Here is an 18340-nt window from a genome sequence, read left to right as displayed (position 1 = left end):
TAGCCCCAAGCTCCCCCATCCCCCTGACCCCACATCCCTGAGTGCCATACCCCCAGCTCCCCCACACCCCTGACGCTGAGCGGGTTTGGTGTGCCCAGCGTGGGGCAGGAAGGGTGGCTCTGGCCGAGGCCCAGCCCGGAAGGCTCGGCCGGCCCTTGCTCGGCCCGGCGGTGCAGTGGGGAAAGCTGCCCAGAACAGGCCAGCCCTCTGCAAAAATGGGAACCTGTGTTGCTGATGAAAAGTGCTTTCTTTGGGTAGGATGTTTGTGTTTCCTTTGGCAGAGCGGTGGCGGGAGCATGCACAGCACCTGCGCGGGGTGGGCAGGCTGGCTCTGCTCCCAGCGCATCCGTCCAACCCCTTCCCTTGAAAGTGAGAGGAAAGGGAAAAGGGTTGGGAAACACTCCAGCACCAATTCTGCTTGAAGCAGGCTTGTGGCTAGTGAGTGCCTCACCTGGGCACAGATCTGTGGCAGCAGCCCGAAAAGCAGCCAGGGATCTCTCTAGAAGCCCAAGCAGGGAGAGCAGTACCCTTGGGATGGAGGGGCACGTGCTGGCTGTTGCCCTCCTGGCATCCCAGGATGCCTTTGCTTGCTTCCAGGTCCCTGTGACAGTTAATGCTCCTCTTCCTGCTCCTTATCCCTCTTCTGGGAATGGCTCTGGATTGCCCTGGCTTGCATCAAGGCAGCAAGGCCGAGCCAGCTGGGAGTGAGGAAGCTGGAGTCAGGCTTTGCTCTGTGCTGCACAAGCCAGTGTTCAGGCTGGAGCAGTCATAGCTGTGATCCACCAGCACCACTGAGGGTGGGTTTGAGGGCAGAAGGCTGGGCAGCAGCCTGAGCTGCAGCTCTGCACCTTTCCTTCCCTGCTCCACCATGTCCTCTGCCCCAGGGAGCAGAAGTTACCCTGGCAGCTTGTCCCCTTATCCATCACCTCCACAAAAGCCAGTCCGAATTTGCCAGGAAGAAAGTTTTATCATCAGAAAGTATCGTTTTGGTGAAGATTCAGGGAGAAAACAGCAGCTACTGGTCTATCTCAGTCAGGGTGAAGCCTCCATCCTTTAAACCTTCCTGGGTGTTTGAACTGTATCGGTAGAGAAAGGCTCACACAGTGGTGCAAACCTGGTGTGCTGGGGTATTTCCTACCCCCTCCCTTTCAAAGGGGACTTTGACCTTCCAGAGTCAAATTTTGTATTTTAACCTCCTTTTCCAATTTGGATGAAACTCTGCAAGTGAGATGATGTGATTTCCCATGCAATGGGGATTCTGGGTCTGTGTCCAAGCCTAATCCGCTGATTTACTTGAAAGCTGCCAGCTCTTGCTCCAAGCTTGGACCTGATGCTCTGGAAATGCTGCATCTCACATCTTGCTGGGATGAATTGTGGCTCATGGCCCTGGTGAACATGCCTCCATCCTCCTCATGTTTCCCTGGGGCTTTGCCAGGTTGAGCATCCCTGGGGCAGTCTCAGAGTATGCAGACTGCACTCTCCTTCTTGGGCACCTTTCCACCCACCCAGCCCCTGGTCATGGTGTAAGAAGAAACTACCCTGACTGCATTTCCATCCTCAGCTGCCTTTATTCACAGCAGATGAGCCTGAAGGGTCCCATGCACCAGTCATGCACTTCAGAGTTGGATGGAGTGGACTGGCCACCACGTCCCTCATGGTTTCCACAGGGAAACTCCTCCATCCCTTTGGGCAGCTCAGGGCAGCTCAAGGCTCCACGCAGCCCATCTGATCTGCTCTGCCATTTATTTATGACTGTGCCTGTGGTACTTTGAGCTACAGTTGGTGCTTACATTGCTCCTGCACATGGTGCCTATTAAACTAAATTATTAGACTGAAAAAAGTCTCTTTTGAGAGCTGAAACCAAGGAGGAGGAGGAGGAGGAGGGGAGAAGCTTGGTTGCTGCAATAAGTGCGTGGCTTTCGATCCTAACCCTGATGAGGGATTTTGGCTGGGGAGGGCAGGGTTTTGGAGATGTGTGGGGGTTTATAACAGACTTTTTTTGTTTGTTTTTACCATAGGGCAGATTCCCTGATCAGTCTCCCATGAAAGCATCCCAGGGGCATCTGTCCATCCATCCCAGACCCCTGCCCCGTGGTGTCAGGCCATCGTCTGCCCCCGGGAAGGGTCCCATGTATGACTGGGGGAGTGAACCCAGGGGACTTGCAGGAAGCTCCACAGAATTGCCAAGGATGGAAAAATCCCAGGGATCTGCCCTCTCTCTCTGAGAAGACATCTGAGCTGGGAAGTGTTTTTCTTTCCATCCAGTCAGCACGGCTGCTTGGAAATTTCCTACGCCAGCTCCGGCTCTCTTGTTTTCATAACGAAACGAACTGTCTGGCAAAGCCCTGAAAAATGAGTCCCTGATTAGTGCCTTACATCTTTCCTGCAATTCTAGCTCATTAGCCTTTATTTAAAAGAAATAAGTTAAATAATACTAACAAAAAAGAGATGGAGTGCTGTGCAGAATCCTCCCACGTTCTCGCTGATGTTTCCCCTGTGCTCTCCTCCCGTTTGGCTGCCCAGGGGTGCTGATGTGATGGACACCCCGTGGCTCCTGGTGCTGCCAGATGATGTTTCTAGGCTGGCCACATCCCCACAGTGCTGTGCCACATCCTTGCAGGCAGGGCTGCACACAGTAGGCCTTGGGATGCATTAACATGGAGTGTTCTCCTTGCTGAGTGTGAAGATAAGGCACCTGAGCAAGCCCTTAAGGTCCATGGGGGTGCTCCTTGTCCTCCTGCATGCTGACCAAGGGCTTTTCTGCCCTGTTGGGTGCTCTCCTGCTGACAGAGGGGCCTGTGGCTCAGCCATGGAGGGAATGCTGACTCAGTGGCCAAAAAGCCTTACTCAGCAATGTGAGAAAATGCTGGCACAGCATTTTCTTTTTTAATGGTCAACTCAGCAGGTGGGAAAAACGTTGCTCAGCTGTCTGCAAAAATGTCCACTCATTGGGCTGCAGAACCACAGGGTCACTGGCAACCCTGCCCAGCCGAGCCATGCACAGACCAGTTCTGCCCCTGCCCTCATTTTCTGAGGGTGCTGCAGTGCCATCTCATCTAACCCCCCCAGTTTGACAGGTGAAGCCCCTCGGCTTTGCCCTTCAAGCCTGCTCAAGCCCTTTGGCCGGCTGCTGCCCTGTGCCACTTGGGCATCTCTCCAGCAGCTCCCAAGACCTCAAATGGAAAATGCAAAAGCTGCTTATGGAGAGGTGTCTGCTGCAGTACCCCCTGACCCCACGGAGCTCTGGGGCTGCAGGGGCACAGTACCTGGGGCCTGGGGATGAGAGGCTGCTCCTGCACAGGTCCTGGAGCTCAGCAGTACCCCTCTGTGTACCTCAGCGTGCTGGGCCCCTCCTGCAAGCACCTGAAAGGGAAAAGCTCACAAAGGAATTGAGAAAACAAATGGTGATTTCCAAAACTCCTGCAGAATGGAGGATTTGGGGGAGGTGATCCAGCTGAGCTGGGTTCAAACCCTCCTCCCCAGCACCCCCCAGCTGCATCTGTTGATGTTTGCTAACCTAGTTTGGAGGAAGCAAGGAGGCATCGAGGACAGTGCTGATGGCTCCCACTCTCTCTAAAGAAAGACACTGCAAAAGGCCTAGAGGAAAGGCTCCATGAAGGAGCACGTATGCTGCACGTATCCCTCCCTCAGCTCAGCCTCCAGAGGGTTTTGGGGCCCGTCTGCTTCAGCTCCAGCCCAGAGCAAATCCTTTTCTTTAAAGATGATGCTCCCAGTCTTGGCCAGGAGAGACAAACACAGCAAACACCACGACAGCCCGAGCGCTCTGCAGTTCTGAATTTATTAGAAACAGCTGTCAGTACATCCTTCTCAAACATTACACGTCCATGTGCTTTATTGCAATCTTTTTATTGCATTTCTTTTTGTTTAAATAGTTTTGATCTAGAGCAAGTAGGCCCAGGATGCATTAGTGTCTGGGTTTTTAAAAGCCCAACCATCTAGTAAAAGAAAATACAGCAAAACTGTAACACACCCGCTGACAAGTACAGTGTTGCATTACTGAGCTAGAAACTACAGGATGACTTGTCTGAAAACACTAACATACAATTGGTTTCCTTATGAAGCAGTTTTGTTTCTTTTCTTTAAAAGTTTAAACTACATGAATTCCTTTTTTTTTTGTCTTTTTTTTCCCCCCCTTGTGGTCCCCCCCCCACCCCCCACCCCCCCCAAACTACACCATAAACGACAGAAGAACAGGTTTTTACACAAATAACAAACAAGAGTACCAAAGTTACATGCTGGAATTCATCTGGAAAACAAAACAATGGGATAGCTCCTGGAGAAGCAGATCCTTAACAGATGCAGTTTCCCCTTAAAGAAAAGAGAAGTCAAAGAAAAGCAGGACCATTACTGAGAAGGTTGTACAAAGGAGTGTGCTGTAATTTCAGCCCTCGATACAAGGTCAAACACCCACTCATGCTTTACATTGAACCACACCTGACACAACGAGTCCACTCACAAAGGGACACGTACCAACAGCACCCACTGCACACAGGCTCTGCATTTTGGGGGGGGGGGAGGCTGCAAAGGTTTCTCCTGCTAAACCTTTCCTCAGAACAAAGGGGAATGCTTTGTCCCAGAGTGAGGATGAACACCCTGATTCGATGTGGGTTACAGAGAAAGTTGTAACCTCCCCCACAAGGAAACCCAGAGCTCAGCGTTTCAGAAGCACGGACGCGAGATGAACACAAGAAACCCCTTTTCATCTGACAAAATCAAACTCAGTTCTGCCCCAACACGGGGCAGAACGTGCTAAGGGTGAATTCTGCTTTGTTTTGAAGGGGCAGTGCTGCTCACAGTTAATGCATATCAATGTGTACAGGAGTATATCTTACATATAGCTATATACATACAGTACATATACACACACACGCACACACACACACGCACACACACACACAGATGATGCAGACCATCACAATCCCGTGGTGCAATAAACAGCCAGATATACAAAATTAACAGGTTTCCTCACACTTTTCTTTGCTGGGTGTAGAAATCACTCACGAAAACAAAACAGACCACCAACCCCAACCAGTTGGCTGACCCTGACTGGCCAGCGCAGGCCTGGGGACAGCCCGGCTGGCCCCAGCATCCTACACCTCACCTGAAGCAACAACACTGAGGCTGGGGGATTTAAACTTCAACTCACCCTTGGAGGCTTTTATTGTTTTGTGGCTTTGGATGCAATCCTTTGTCCAGTGCTCCCCAGCTCCTCACTACGAGCCCTGGGAAAGCGCCTGGGTATAGCTGGAGTGGGGAAACGTCTCCCTCTCATCTGCCAAAGCCGAGCTCACAGAAAGGATCCTGGGGAAGGGGAGTTGTGGGGCACACCAAATTAAAGCTGCTTTCTCTAAGGCAGGTCCATCAACGAGGTGGGTTTGTTTTTTCTAGCAATAAGGGCCCATTTCTTGCTTCTGATGAGTTTTAGTCATAAATACAGTGAGCCTCTGCCAATAGCAATACAGGAAAAAAAGCCAATCCTGCTATAACTGTACAGAGCCAGCTCAAAACACCAGCACTTGGAGCACTGTCATCATCTAAACAGCTACAGGTTGACACTCCCCATCTGCCCCCCATGAACTCAGAGGAAGGAGCTGAAAAGATTTCAAGAGAGATTTGGTTTTTTCTCCTTCCCGTTTGGTGGAAAGTATTTCTGCACACAGGATGCAAGATTCCCAAAAATGTTGGACCAATTCCATCTAACCCCATCCAAAGCTACTCCTCAGGCACTACTTCACTCGCTGAGCTGCTTCACCAACAGACCCGCCTTTATTTGGGCTACTAACTTCCCCTCTCCTGGCCAAGGGAAAAGAAGGGATCAGCAACATAGAAAGAAGAGCAGCTCCTTGTGTTCTATTCGTTTCCTGACTGTCTCCTTGCATGCACATTTAGGGAGGGTACAACTGATAAATCCAAGGAAAGGGCCTGCTCTGGTATCTCCTCTTTCTGCTGTGGGTCAAGGTGGAGCTCCTGGTTCACAGCCTGCTGCTTCATGGAACTACAACCAGAGGGATGCTTTGGGATGCTGACCCTTCCTCTTTGTTAAACAATGCACTGGCCACACTGAATCTGAGGAAGCCTAACACCCCCTCCCTCCCTCCCTCCAGCATCTTTGTTCTTTGGGAGTGTTATTTTGACCCTGCTGAGGTTGCATATCAACATAAGGAAACTGCACTTCATCAAATCTGATTTTAAACATGCTCTGAAGAAAACAAGCCCCAAGCCAGCCCAGCGCTGCGTTTTGCACCTCTCTCCCCTCTCCCCATCCACGAGCAGTACCTGTTTGGTGTCTGCACAATGCAGCAAGCATACAGGACTCTGACATTGCAGCTTTTTATTCCCTGTTACTGTAACGAAAATTAAAAGGAAAATAAACAGACATTCAAATTCAGAAAGGAGATTGTTCAAGTACCAAATAAGGGGCTTTTCCAAATGGAAGGTGGGACACTCCTAAAGCAATTCTGCTGTTTTAAACAGCTATAGGGTTGTTACGGCCCCAGGGCCACCCAAGCCTGCAGAGAGCCCAGGATTTGAGGCAACCAGGACCCTCCTCTTTCCCTGTCCTCACCAAAACAGCACCACCTGTCAACATTCGCTTCCACAGTCCTCATTACAGTCACCTGCCTTCACAAAGGATAACCTGTGATTTTTTTTTCCCCTGTCATGACTTCAGCTATGATTAAATACAAGCTCTTTCCCTGGGAATGGCTTTGGTTGTGGAAGTCTTGTTTACACTAATGTCAGTGAGAAAAGAATCAGGCCCACCACATTCAATGGAAAACTCCTTGACCATCAAGAGAGATGAGCGTGGAAAGAGCATTTACTTTTTGGCATACGACAGAGGGCTGTACTGGATACAAGTCTGGATTGCAACTCCCAACAGTGCAAAGCAGTGACTCATTCCACCGCTGATGAGAACTGAACCCAAATCACAACCCCCAAATCTAGAGCACCCCAGTCTCAGAAGGTGGTTGATCACATATTACTGCTCCTCATACCAGAGTCTGTTGGGACATCCCTCTGCTTGCAGGCTGGCTCTGCCCATTCTAAGATTACTTGCAATCAATAAGGAATCTAGTGGGAAAAGACTGTGAGCTCACTAACTCCAACCCCATGGCACGGGAGGCTGAGGCGAGGGGCCGAATGGCAACTGTGGAAGCAGACCTCGTTTCCACCCACACGAACATGAAACACTGAACCACCCCTGATCCCTGCAAATATACTTCCAAACAGATTAGAAGAAACTGTGCATATTTGAGTTTCAGCATCCCTCCCCTTCCCCTTTAACACTGTGCAAAAGTTGTTGAACTCTACATAGATGTTGAATACAACACGGGTGAAGGAGCTGGGTGCTCCTCTAACCGCAGGCTGCCAACAGACGGCTGCAACAACAGCCACACCGTTTCCCCCTGTCCTCCCAATGTTTTGACTCTTGAATCCAAAACCTCCTCACATCTTTGCTGTTCTGAGAGAACTGGGGTTCCTTTGGTGTGCCTTTACGTTCACATTCCCTGTGTTTGTTTTAGGCTCACCAGCTGCTTTTCGTGCCAGGGTGGAATCCTGCACCTCACCGGCCCGTTTCTGGTTTCTCAGTGCAGAGCAGCTCCTGGAAGCTGCAGTGTTTCTCACAGGTCTTAACTCACTGAGCTCTCACTGAGCAAACAGAACTAGGCTGAGCAGCAGGACCGTGCCCTTGTCCTGTGGATCACACCATGCCAGTGTCTGTGCAATGGCACCAGGAACAATCACAGCAGCTGGGACTGCAGGTGCCTAAACCAACCACAGAGAGAGATGATGGCGGAGCACAGCCTTGGAGAGACTGCTGAGGGAAAGGGAGCCCAACACAAGGAACGTGGGCTTTAGTCTGCCCACAGCCCTGCTCAGAAGCTTTGGGATTTCACAGAATGCTTCAAGATGGCTTATTGGCTCCCAGCACATCACTCACAGCAAATACATCAGCTGTGATCAGCAAAGAGATCTCGGAGAGCAAGAGGCCAGAATCCCAACTGCTCACACCACTGCAAAGCCAAGCTACCTTCACGGACGCCAGTGGAATTACACTGTATTTACCTTGGCAGAGCCAGGGCCGGGGCCTGCACCAAGACCTCACAGGATTAGTCAGATTCCAGTGCAGGGAGCCTTCACACAGCCCTGCTCTGCTACCCCGCTGCTGTCAGTGCTGGAGGGTGTGCCAGGATTTATGAGCCTGAAAGCAGACCTGCGCTTGTTTGAAACAAAACTCAGCCCTACCTAAAACCAGGGCAGATGTGAAACTCTTCAGTCAGGTTGTCTCCATCAAAAAACACGGGGATCAGAAATACAAGCCTCAGCAGCCTCAGCTGTTAACATTGCAAATGAGAGCCCAGCGAGATGGCAAGTGCAGAAAAGACAATCAGACCCTCCTCTTGCACAGATTTTTCCAGAGGCATGAGGCACCTGGCTATCACTTGTGCCTTTCAACTCATTACCCTCCTTTGGGCTCATCCCAGCACCAAGCAAACACTAAATGCACAAGAGAGGTGAAAATGACAGTATTACAGCTCCCAGATTAGAACTTCAAATTATCCCAGAGACAGGGCAAGTTTCTTTAAAAGAACGTTTTCCATGTCCATTAAGAGCAAAGGCTATGTCTCATTTTTCCCTTTCCTGGGGAAGTGGGAGAGAAGGGACCCAGGAGCAAATGTGGGTCGCTGATATAGCAACTTGCATGAATTTTCTTCTCCTCTCACTCACTTTTGCAGTGTTGCATTTAATTAGACAAGCGGTATCTACAGAACTCTTTGCCCGAAGATCATGCTCTGACTGATTGTAAAGTGCCTGGGATGCATCAGGGTCATTAGTGCAAAATAAACCATCTCTCAGGCAGGCCAGGCAACCAGCCTCTCCTTCCTGCAAAGGCTGCTCCAGCCTTGTCACTTCCCTGCCTACACATTCAGGACATTCAGCAAAATAATTCTTCTAGTGTAAACACAAAACATGAACAAGCTTAGCACTACTGCCTAGGAATCATAGGGAAAAAACCCAAACCATTTGAACAGGAAATCAGCCCCAGGGTCAGAAACAGGTCTAGAGCATTCTCAGCCCTGCAGACCGTCTGCTTCCTGCCCTGCACAATGGGGGCATTGCAAGGGAACTGCTTCCAGTAACAGAACAAAAGTCGTCCTTCAAGGTTGCACACTGAACAATCACTTTGCCAGTTGTGCTTTGATGCCAAGCGGTTCAGTTTGCCAAACTTAGCTCTTTTTCATCTTAGAAGCTGAAGGAATGGCAATAAGCTGCTTTGTATCATTTCCAGGAAGGGACTGATTGGCTAAACTTGACAAAGCCCACGACTACCCACTCCAGCCCTTGCCAAAGGATGGCACCTGACATTCAGTAAGTGAGGAGTACAGCTCCCTTCCCTTCCTGAGTTTTGCATCACATCCAAATGACTCCAAGGGAATTCAGATTTTGCCAGTGTAAAAACCTCCCTTGGGTGCAGTGGTGTGGGAGTTCAGAGCCTATAGCTTGCAAAGAACAAATCAGGGGAGCTCTGCAGTTCCCATGCTCTCTTCTACACGAGGGGACGCGGCCACACCTGGCGAGGGAAGCTGGTACAATAAGCCAGCAGGAAGCATTCAGTCACACCTACCTCCTACATACCAAAACACAAGAGCCTGCCATTGTTCAGCAAGAGAAGTGCAACAGGTGAGTGCAAGCTTCCTTGGAGTTTACATTCTGAAGCACAGTATTGTTAGAAACTGAACACAGAATCCCAAGCTGAGGAACGGGAGGAAGGGGAGTGAAGGAAGAAGAGAGTCAGCAATTACATCAGATCAGACAAATTTAGTGTTTCGAAGCCACACAATGTTTAGCTTTTCCTTTTATTTGTTTCAAGTTTTGGTGTAGAAAGTATGTGTGGATGCTAATGCAACCTTCCCCAGAAGTGCTCCATCTAGCAACCAACAAAGTCTTGGTGTGTTCAATTTGGTTATAAACGTTTCCTTTGAGTGAAGACCTGTAGTGCCCTTGGAACCAAAACTTTGTTACTGTTGGCAAAAAATATAAAGCAACTTTTCTTTACAAGCATTATTTTTTTTTTCCCATTTAAATAAAAACCTGAAGCTTTCCCATAATTCCTTTGGTCTTCTCTCACCAAATTCCATGCTACCTCAAGACAAGCTCTCTTTTGGAAGTTCGGCTGAGTCGCAGTGAAGCTGCTAAAATGAACAGAGAAGAATTGCTGTGGTAGAGTTTCCCCCCTAGTTTCTTGGGAGTTTAAGACTGAAAGACATTGCTGATGCCTCAAACAGAGGCTTCAAATTGTCTCTACGAGAACAAGAGAAAACAAAAATCCAATTAGAAGTTCCACTGAAGGTGCCTGGCAAAAAAAGTTATCTCCATGAAACCATGTTTTGCTTCCAGTATCTTTCTATGCCTTGTGTTTATTCCCCTCATAAGGAAACAAAAGTATCAGTGTAAAAGCAGAGCTGAGCTTTTAAGGTAGCACCAGGACACCTACACCCAAGTTGTCGTCTTGTTGCTGCTAGGCCTCTTTTTGATTCACATTCACAGAATCACTTCTTGTGCAAAACAAGCAGTCTAAGGAGAAAGAATGCCCTCCGAGTTCTAATAAAAACTGTAGAAAAGAATCCAAGACAGCCACCACTTTCTTCCTGCCCAAAATTTATCTGCAGAGAGAGGGGGGCATCTGTGCGTAGACAGGATAGGCAAGCCTGACATTTAGGGAATCGTTGTGTTGGACCAGGGATGTTTGCTGGTAATGAAGAACCAAATCCTTGAGCGTGCTGTACAGGTTATAGGGCTCTGCAAACCCGTAACCTCTTGGAGTGCTGTAGATCACACAGTGTTTCACTTCTCCATCAGCTCTGCAAAGAAAGGAAACAGGAGAGTTGAACATCTAGGGACAAACCTAAAGTGACAGTCTATTAACAGCTAATGCAGCAATCCTGCCAGCCACTAAGTTACATAATGGAGGACCCAGTAGATGCGAGTCAAGGAGATTATAATTTAGTCTGTGAAGAAACAGTGCTTCAGGGCATGTGATTAAACACTCTTGTGTAATAATCCACAGAAGAGGCCTCTTCTGCCCCAGCAGTACACTTCCCTACTGCATTGTTCTCTGAAGGTTTCTTGGAAAAAAAAGGCACGAGCTTAACCTAGAAGATAAGCACCTGAAATCAGCGATGACTTTGTGCTCAACTCACCTGGAAACTTTTCCACTAAGGGAAGAAGTCAAAACCCCCAAGTTCTCAGGGGCTACGGAGGATTCCATGAAATGCAGCACTAACCTTCAGGGTGCATTTTTTGATGTTAAGCACGGCATGGGTTCAAGTCAGTTCATTACCTGAAGTCATAGCAACTGAGTCCCTAACTTGGCAAAGCAGCTGCTGCAACACAGTATTTCCAGAGCTGCTAGAAAAAAAACCCTTATCTGCCAGAAAGACTGAGTATTATGTGATCCCTGTACCTCAGCCTATTACCAGCCACGTCGCTTGTAGGAACAGGTTACATTACACCACCTCTTTGCTAGCTTGTAGTACAATCCCAGCCAAGCTAAGGTATCTGATGAACCCATCACTTCAGTGACTGTGACAAACAAGACCTCGAACATAGCAGACACTCCAGTCTCCAGTTACCTTGAGGGGATATACCTTCACATATTCATCCTCAGGCTTGCTTTCAGAAGCAATTAACCTCACGTGAAACAAATCGGTGACAGCCATTTTGCTCTCTGCCATAGGCCTGAAGGATTTTTGGGTAATGGAATCAGAGTATTCCTGACCTCAGTTACACCAGCAGAAAATGAAGTGAAACATAAGAAATCAATGCAAGGCTGTATGAATGTCATAAAAGCTACTTCTCTCAAAGCCTCTGAAGCATCACCATCACCTCAAGCACACAAGAGAAAGCACCTAGAGTTGGGCATGTCTGAAAATGAGAGCAGACCTTACAGCTTTACAGCTTTGTCTTTCCTGTTCCCACGTGTTCCTTGGCAGGGAAGAATACGAGAGAATTTGGTACCAATTTACTTATGACAGTGGAGCTTCAAGCTGGGGGGCTTCAGAAATTTGTACTAGTGACTGAAGAGACTGTGAGGACTACAGTTATTGCACATTGAAAGCATTGTTCTGCAACAAAGCTTTTACCATGCTAGCCTTCCTGCAAACACGCAACACATTCCAACGGGTAGGCCTAGGCTAGGCCTGGCTTTTGGCCTCTAAAATAAAGAGCTGTGGTAGAGATTTAAGAATTGAGCAGTTATAACAAAAAAGGAAGCCAGACTTACACCACAGAGCAGGCATAACATCCTTTCTTGCTACTCTCACGAATTAAAAATGCCCCATCAGGTTTCCCACAGAGCAAGTCTTCAGCTTGGATACGGTTGAGATCCCCAACAAACCAGGTTTTCTCATCATGGTGGGGCAGGTTTTCGTCTTCTTCGTTCACAAAGTATGTGCTGCAAGAGAGGATAAATCTGTTAACCAGTGGACAGTAAAAGAGTTAATGTGCAGAGTGATTTATTACTGCAGAAATTGAAGAAACACCAGAACATACCCAAATTAGGAGGACAGGCTCCTAAAGGGCACATATTAAAGGCTTCAACTTAGAACTTATTTGTTCCAACTTTGTTTAATCCTGTTTCAGCAGAGTTTCTGCCTCACGACAAATTTCTCCTAGAGAATTCCTCCCTTTTTCTCCACTCCTTCCTTTTTCTACAGTCCTACACTGAGAAACTGCTGTTTTGTATTACTAACCTCCACAAGAGAAAACACTTATTAACAGAACAGTAAGAAATCATTATTTCTCAGTAAAATCATATGTCTAGTGACACTTACTCATCAATATTTTCATTTTTGATCCCCAGCCAGTCGTTTATTCGCTTCTGTCTCACCCCTTTGTGATTGAGCCATCTGCCAGAAAAAGAGAGCATTACCAGTTACTTCAGAGTACATGTATGAGTTTTCTTCCTGAGCAAGCTGAAGCTCAGATGCAAGATCCCACAAAGAAACAGGCTGGAACTTAAGTTTGTCTGTCTTCTGACAGCATCTTTGTGCATTGAGTCCAGCCCAGAGACATTCAGAGCTGGATAACAGGGGCATCAGTGAGATCAAGGGGAGGCTCCTTCCTTGGAGGTCTTCAAGACCTGCCTGAACACATTCCTATGCGACCTGATCTAGGTGAACCTGCTTCTGCAGGGGGAGTTGGACTAGGTGATCTCTAAAGGTCCCTTCCAACCCCTTCCATTCTGTGATTCTAAGGGTGGGTACAAGCACCATCTGCCAAACCTAGCTGAGAAACTACTAACCTCTGCTGTATTAGCAGGCACAGGTTTTGTCTATAATTCATGTATCTTCAAAGCCTTACTTAAGGAGTTGCAGAATGTGCATCTAGTTGTGGCAGGCTCTTAAAGTCTTTACATAACAAAGTCATGAGGAGGCCAACCAATTACTCAGCCACCCCACGCCAGAACGAGGTACCTTAGCAACTTTGGTTAGGAAAAGAAAATTAGCTCCCCATTATCCTGATGGAAACAGTCATTAAGCAGGTTCGTCAGAGACACTATTCTGAGGCACAGGTCTGGGTTACTTACACAAGATACTGATCTCTGATTTTACGGAGCTGAATTAGGTCAGGCTTGATACTGTTCATTTTCTTATCAGTCTCCCTGTTGTCCAGAGCTTGCTTCTTCAAATCCTGTTCCAGGCGCATTTTACTATCATGGATCTCACCCAAACGGGATTTCAACTTTTCATAGTTCATCATTATCCTGAAAACAAGCATAATATTTGAGAGGTGAGGTCAAAACAGTCTAGAAGGACTGACCCTTACTGGTAGCACTTAGAGAAGAGTAACACAAGAACTACCATAACCACAGCTCCTCCCTTTGATCTTGGCATGAAACTTACTGTAAGAGTGCCAGAAAGACCTCTTGCCAGGAGGCCTACCACCCTTTTGGATAGTTTGAGCCTTCAGTTTACCATAATATACTTCCTTCTGGCAGAGGTGCAGCAAAAAAATTTTCTCTAGGAGGATAAGCTAGGAGAGATTTCTCTTTTGCTGTCAGATTTGCTTTCTGCTGTATCAATTGTGCAATCCCACCACCATTATCAGCACTAGCAAGATCTCAAATGCAGACTCCAATTACTGATCAAGAGCTACCTGGAAGCTGCCTGGCTCTTCATTCAAGATTAGTTTGCAGGTTTGGTACAGTTCAGGAAAATCACCCATTTTCCCTGTTAATCAATCATTAGTCAGAATGAAGCACTATGATTGTGTAATAAGATTGTTACAGGCAACTCTTCATTATAAATATCTCCTTAAGGTTACCCTACTGGGATTCACAGAGCACTGTGCCAAGTTAGGCATTGCACCTGGCATTTCTTCAAAGGCCCAGACACAGCCTTTTCTGCTGCACAAGGGCATTTTCACAGGAGGCCCTTTCTGAAGTTCTGTTAGATGACCACTATCCACTGCCAAGCAGTGGCAATTAAATATTGATCTTTGGAAGTGACTATGAGATCTGACAATCTATAGAGTTTCACAGTTTACAAGTAAAGGTGTTTTTAATTACATTCTGAGCAAATCCAAATAGAAATGGGATAAGCAAACACACTGATTATTTCCTGGTCCTCATCACAGTATCTTGATTTACTGAAGTTGAGGAAGAATAATCCAGAGGACGAAGGGCTGTTGCTCAACAGCTGCCTGAATGTGAGCAGCAGGATGCCCAGGTGGCCAAGAAAGCCAATGGAGTGATTGTCTCTGTGTACTCATCACTGGTGAGGCCATACCTCAAGGGATGTGTTCAGTCCTGGGCCCGTCACTACGAGACAGTCACTGGGGTTCTGGAGCGTGTCCAGAGACTGGCACCAGAGCTGGTGGAGCACAAGTACTGTGAGAAGCAGCTGAGGGAATGAGGGGTGTTTAGTCTGGAGAAAATGAAGCTAAGGAGAGGCATTCTTGCTCTCTACAACTACGTAAATGGAGGTTGTAGTGAGGCAAGGTTGGTCTCTGAAGAGTAACAGGTGATAGGACAAGAGAAAATAGCCTCAAGTTGCTCCAGGGGAGGTTTACATTGAATATTAGGGAAAACTTCTTTACCAATGGGTTTGTCAAGCACTGGAACAGGCTGCCCAGGGAAGTGGTAGAGTCACCATCCCTAGAGGGATTGAAAAGACACATAGATGAAGGGCTGAGGGACATGGTTTAGTGGTGGACGTGCTGGGTTAATGGTTGGACTCCATGATTCTGCCTGTAACGTAATTCCTTGGCAAGAGGGCTTTACTGAAGGTTCAGACACCTTGGTGGAAGGTCTCAGAGTTTACAGGGTGGTATGTATAATGCAATATTCTATAACAGAATTGCATGAGAGTGTCAGTGTGGACACCAGACCTCCCATGTAAGCACACACAACCAAGGAGCCTACCGCTCAATCTCTTTGTCGTTGCCCTCCCTGCGGAATCGCTCGATGTACTCTTTGCTGTATCGCTCTTGGGAGTGGCACTGTTCCTCAAAGATCTTAATGGTCTCATTAAATGCTTCAATTGCAGTCCTCTTCATCTGAATTTCCTATGTGAGGAAAGAGTCCTTCATAATTTGTTCGTGGTGCAGATGATAACGCGAGACTCAATTACGTTCCCTAAACTGATTGAGAAGATGAACTTCCTCCCCTCCCCCAAGTCAAGATGTGAATAATCATTTTTTAAGTTCAGTCAGGTGTCTGAGTTGGGGAAGTGTTACTCCCTGTAAGTCTATACCCTCCTCCCCTACATCATGCTCTCCATTAGGCTGCAACCCCCTCAAATATTTTACTCATATTTTCCATCTTAGTTCGCAGGAAAACTGCCAGCAAACCTTCTCCCCATACATGAACTATCTGATTTTACAAGAAGCAGTCCAAATACTGTATTCACACTTCCTTAATGCATAATGTCTGGTATCTGATTTGAACACGACTTACAAAAAACCTGGACAAATCCCTCTACAACTCTTGCTGCAGCACACAGCAGCTGGAAAGACTCAGGAGCTGAGGAGTCTGCAGTGCAAAGCTTGTAGGTGATAGCATTTTCCACTGCTCTACTTTATACGAGGAAGCTCAGTTTCTCTTTCTTCCATGCCCCACACCATAATTCTAGGGCTATCAGCACCAATATTCACCATTTCCATTGGTTTTTAAACCATTTTGCTCTATTCCACAACTAAGTTTTTGCATTTTCCTTGTCTTTTCTGACTTTGGACTGCCTTTATTAGTCATAACAGGGTAAAATAACTTTCTTTACCTTTTAAACAACAAGAAACAGATTCTACAGATAGCTAAAGCAGAACCAACCTGTGATGTTCTGGTATATTCTTCATACAACTTGTCGTACTCTTTACTCTTCTCCTGATACTGAGCATGGTATTCTTGAAGCTTTTTACCTACTGCATCAATATTATCTTCTTTCACCAACTGATCCTGTGCATATAAAAAGCTATTAGGTCTTCAAGCAAAGGAGCTTTTCTTTAAGAGTATTTGTCCACTTATGCACATCTGCATTTTACAGCTATTAGCAGCTTTTTTATAATCAGGTTTCTACAGAACACAAACACCAGATCTAAATCCCACCCCCCATCCATGAAACAAGTTCCCCAGTTTACAGACAGAAGGAACCAAAAAACTATGGGACATCAAGAACTATGACAAAATACCAAGCCTCCAAAAAGACACTACAGCTTAGGTCTAAGATTGCTATGCCCTACTGGAGAAAGGAGGAAGTGAATTGCTTGGAAGGGAAAGATCAGAGTATTTTGTTTCCAAAAAGCTCTGTGGTTCTTCATTAATGCAGGACAATGGCTGGGGCTACTGACTGAAACTTTAAAAACAATTCATGAAAAATGTAGAGGGCTGTGCACAGAGTCAGCAGCTGCACAGCTCCTACATGCTTCAAGGGCAACACTGTCCTGAATAGTACCCTGTGGAGTACCCTGAGGGTCCATGGGGAAAAAAAACAGGCTTCTCAGAGAGGTTCAAGCCTGCTGCATGGTAAGGTTTCACTCCTCTATTGGACTTGGTAAAATGAAGCAGCTTAAATAGCTAGACTATTTGTAAGACCCATTATTATGAGGAAAGAGAGGTTAAATGTGAGAACTCGCCCCTTTTTTTTTCCACCTGTAAAAAAATAAATCAGGCTTCACAGAGAAAACAAAGTTATATACACCTTTGCAATTTGAATCCTGTCTGCACTACTAGCTATTGGGGTCCAGTGAAGATCTTACCTGCTGGTACCGAGACACTGGATACATCAGCTTCACATCCAGCTTGGGGTTATACTGAGCAAGAGATTCGTTGCGGTAGTGGTTAATCAGTTCCACCACTGAATTAAAAGTCAGTGGATCAGAAAAGCCATATTTGCCATCTCGGTGATAGATCTTTATCAGTTTATTGTTGCCACCCTTCCTGCAAAGCAGTACAGTCATTTAGAGGCTTTTCTCTCCATCTCCTATCCCTGCTCGACACCAAGGCTGCTAACAAAGGCACCGGGGCAATTCCTGGGCCAGTGGCTTTGATGCTGTCTGTACACCTTCCTACTGACTCCTCACATACTAACAGATATTAAGTAGTTTAGGAGCCTATAGACACAGATTCATCATCAGGTATTACTTGAACAGGAGAAAAGCCCAAAGTAAATCTCTTCCTATGCCTTCATTCTGGAGCCAGCTTTTGGTATTAAGGACCTAGCTCTGCCAGAAGTTTCGCAAGGGGAAAAGAGGATGCTGAAGGCTGAATAAAGGAGCCATATGAAAACCCAAAGCCACAATTTCCTGCAATTTGGGGTCACTAATAGTATATGACTGAGTATACATTTATACAATGATTAACAAGTCTTTTGAGCTGTGGATGCTAATACAGGATGCATGAATTTAAACAAAATCCTTTGAGGATTACAAAATAGTTGTAAGTTTAGGCCTTTACATTCTCCAGATTTATACATTCTAGCTGTTTCCACAAATATAGCATTATTTCTTCCTCATTTTTTTCACTAGACTGTTTAGACAATATCCTGTCCTTCCTGCACTCTCAATTTTGGCTCCTAAAGACATCTGCATTCAGCAAAATAATCAAATCATGCCAAACCTTAGTGCACAAGCTGTGAACTTCAAGGCAGAAATCAAAGCGGAATTTAAGCTACACCCTTGGGTAGCTACAAACCTGCCACTGAGACGAAAGAATTTCATGGCAAGATCAAATGGCTACCAGACCATAGTGCCTCCCAAAGGTGTGCTGCAGAGGCAGTGGCTCATGTGCCTCGCCCGTTTGCCCCCTAACAACCTGTCTTGG

The 18340-nt window shown here is 46.8% G+C and overlaps 2 protein-coding genes across 3 annotated transcripts in view; both read right to left on the bottom strand.

Annotated features, from left to right (window-relative positions):
* PRDX1 (peroxiredoxin 1) overlaps positions 1 to 18340 on the bottom strand; it is a 354386-nt gene that overhangs the window by 329201 nt on the left and 6845 nt on the right. The gene's annotated exons all lie outside the window — the stretch shown is intronic.
* PIK3R3 (phosphoinositide-3-kinase regulatory subunit 3) overlaps positions 6129 to 18340 on the bottom strand; it is a 74551-nt gene continuing 62339 nt past the window's right edge. For both annotated transcript variants that reach the window (XM_062003293.1, XM_010204683.2), the window contains 7 exons: positions 17278 to 17458; positions 16352 to 16477; positions 15449 to 15591; positions 13613 to 13789; positions 12858 to 12932; positions 12308 to 12478; positions 6129 to 10886 (listed from right to left, as the gene is read on the bottom strand). In XM_062003293.1, the coding sequence (XP_061859277.1) occupies positions 10685 to 10886; positions 12308 to 12478; positions 12858 to 12932; positions 13613 to 13789; positions 15449 to 15591; positions 16352 to 16477; positions 17278 to 17458 (1075 nt within the window). In that variant the 3' untranslated portion in view covers positions 6129 to 10684. The remainder of the gene's footprint in view (positions 10887 to 12307; positions 12479 to 12857; positions 12933 to 13612; positions 13790 to 15448; positions 15592 to 16351; positions 16478 to 17277; positions 17459 to 18340) is intronic.

The sequence above is a fragment of the Colius striatus genome, chromosome 10 (assembly GCF_028858725.1).
Source record: "Colius striatus isolate bColStr4 chromosome 10, bColStr4.1.hap1, whole genome shotgun sequence".
In the NCBI taxonomy this organism is placed as follows: Eukaryota; Metazoa; Chordata; class Aves; order Coliiformes; family Coliidae; genus Colius; species Colius striatus.
Note: the sequence above shows the minus strand (reverse complement) of the source record. Positions and strands in the feature narration are given on the sequence as shown.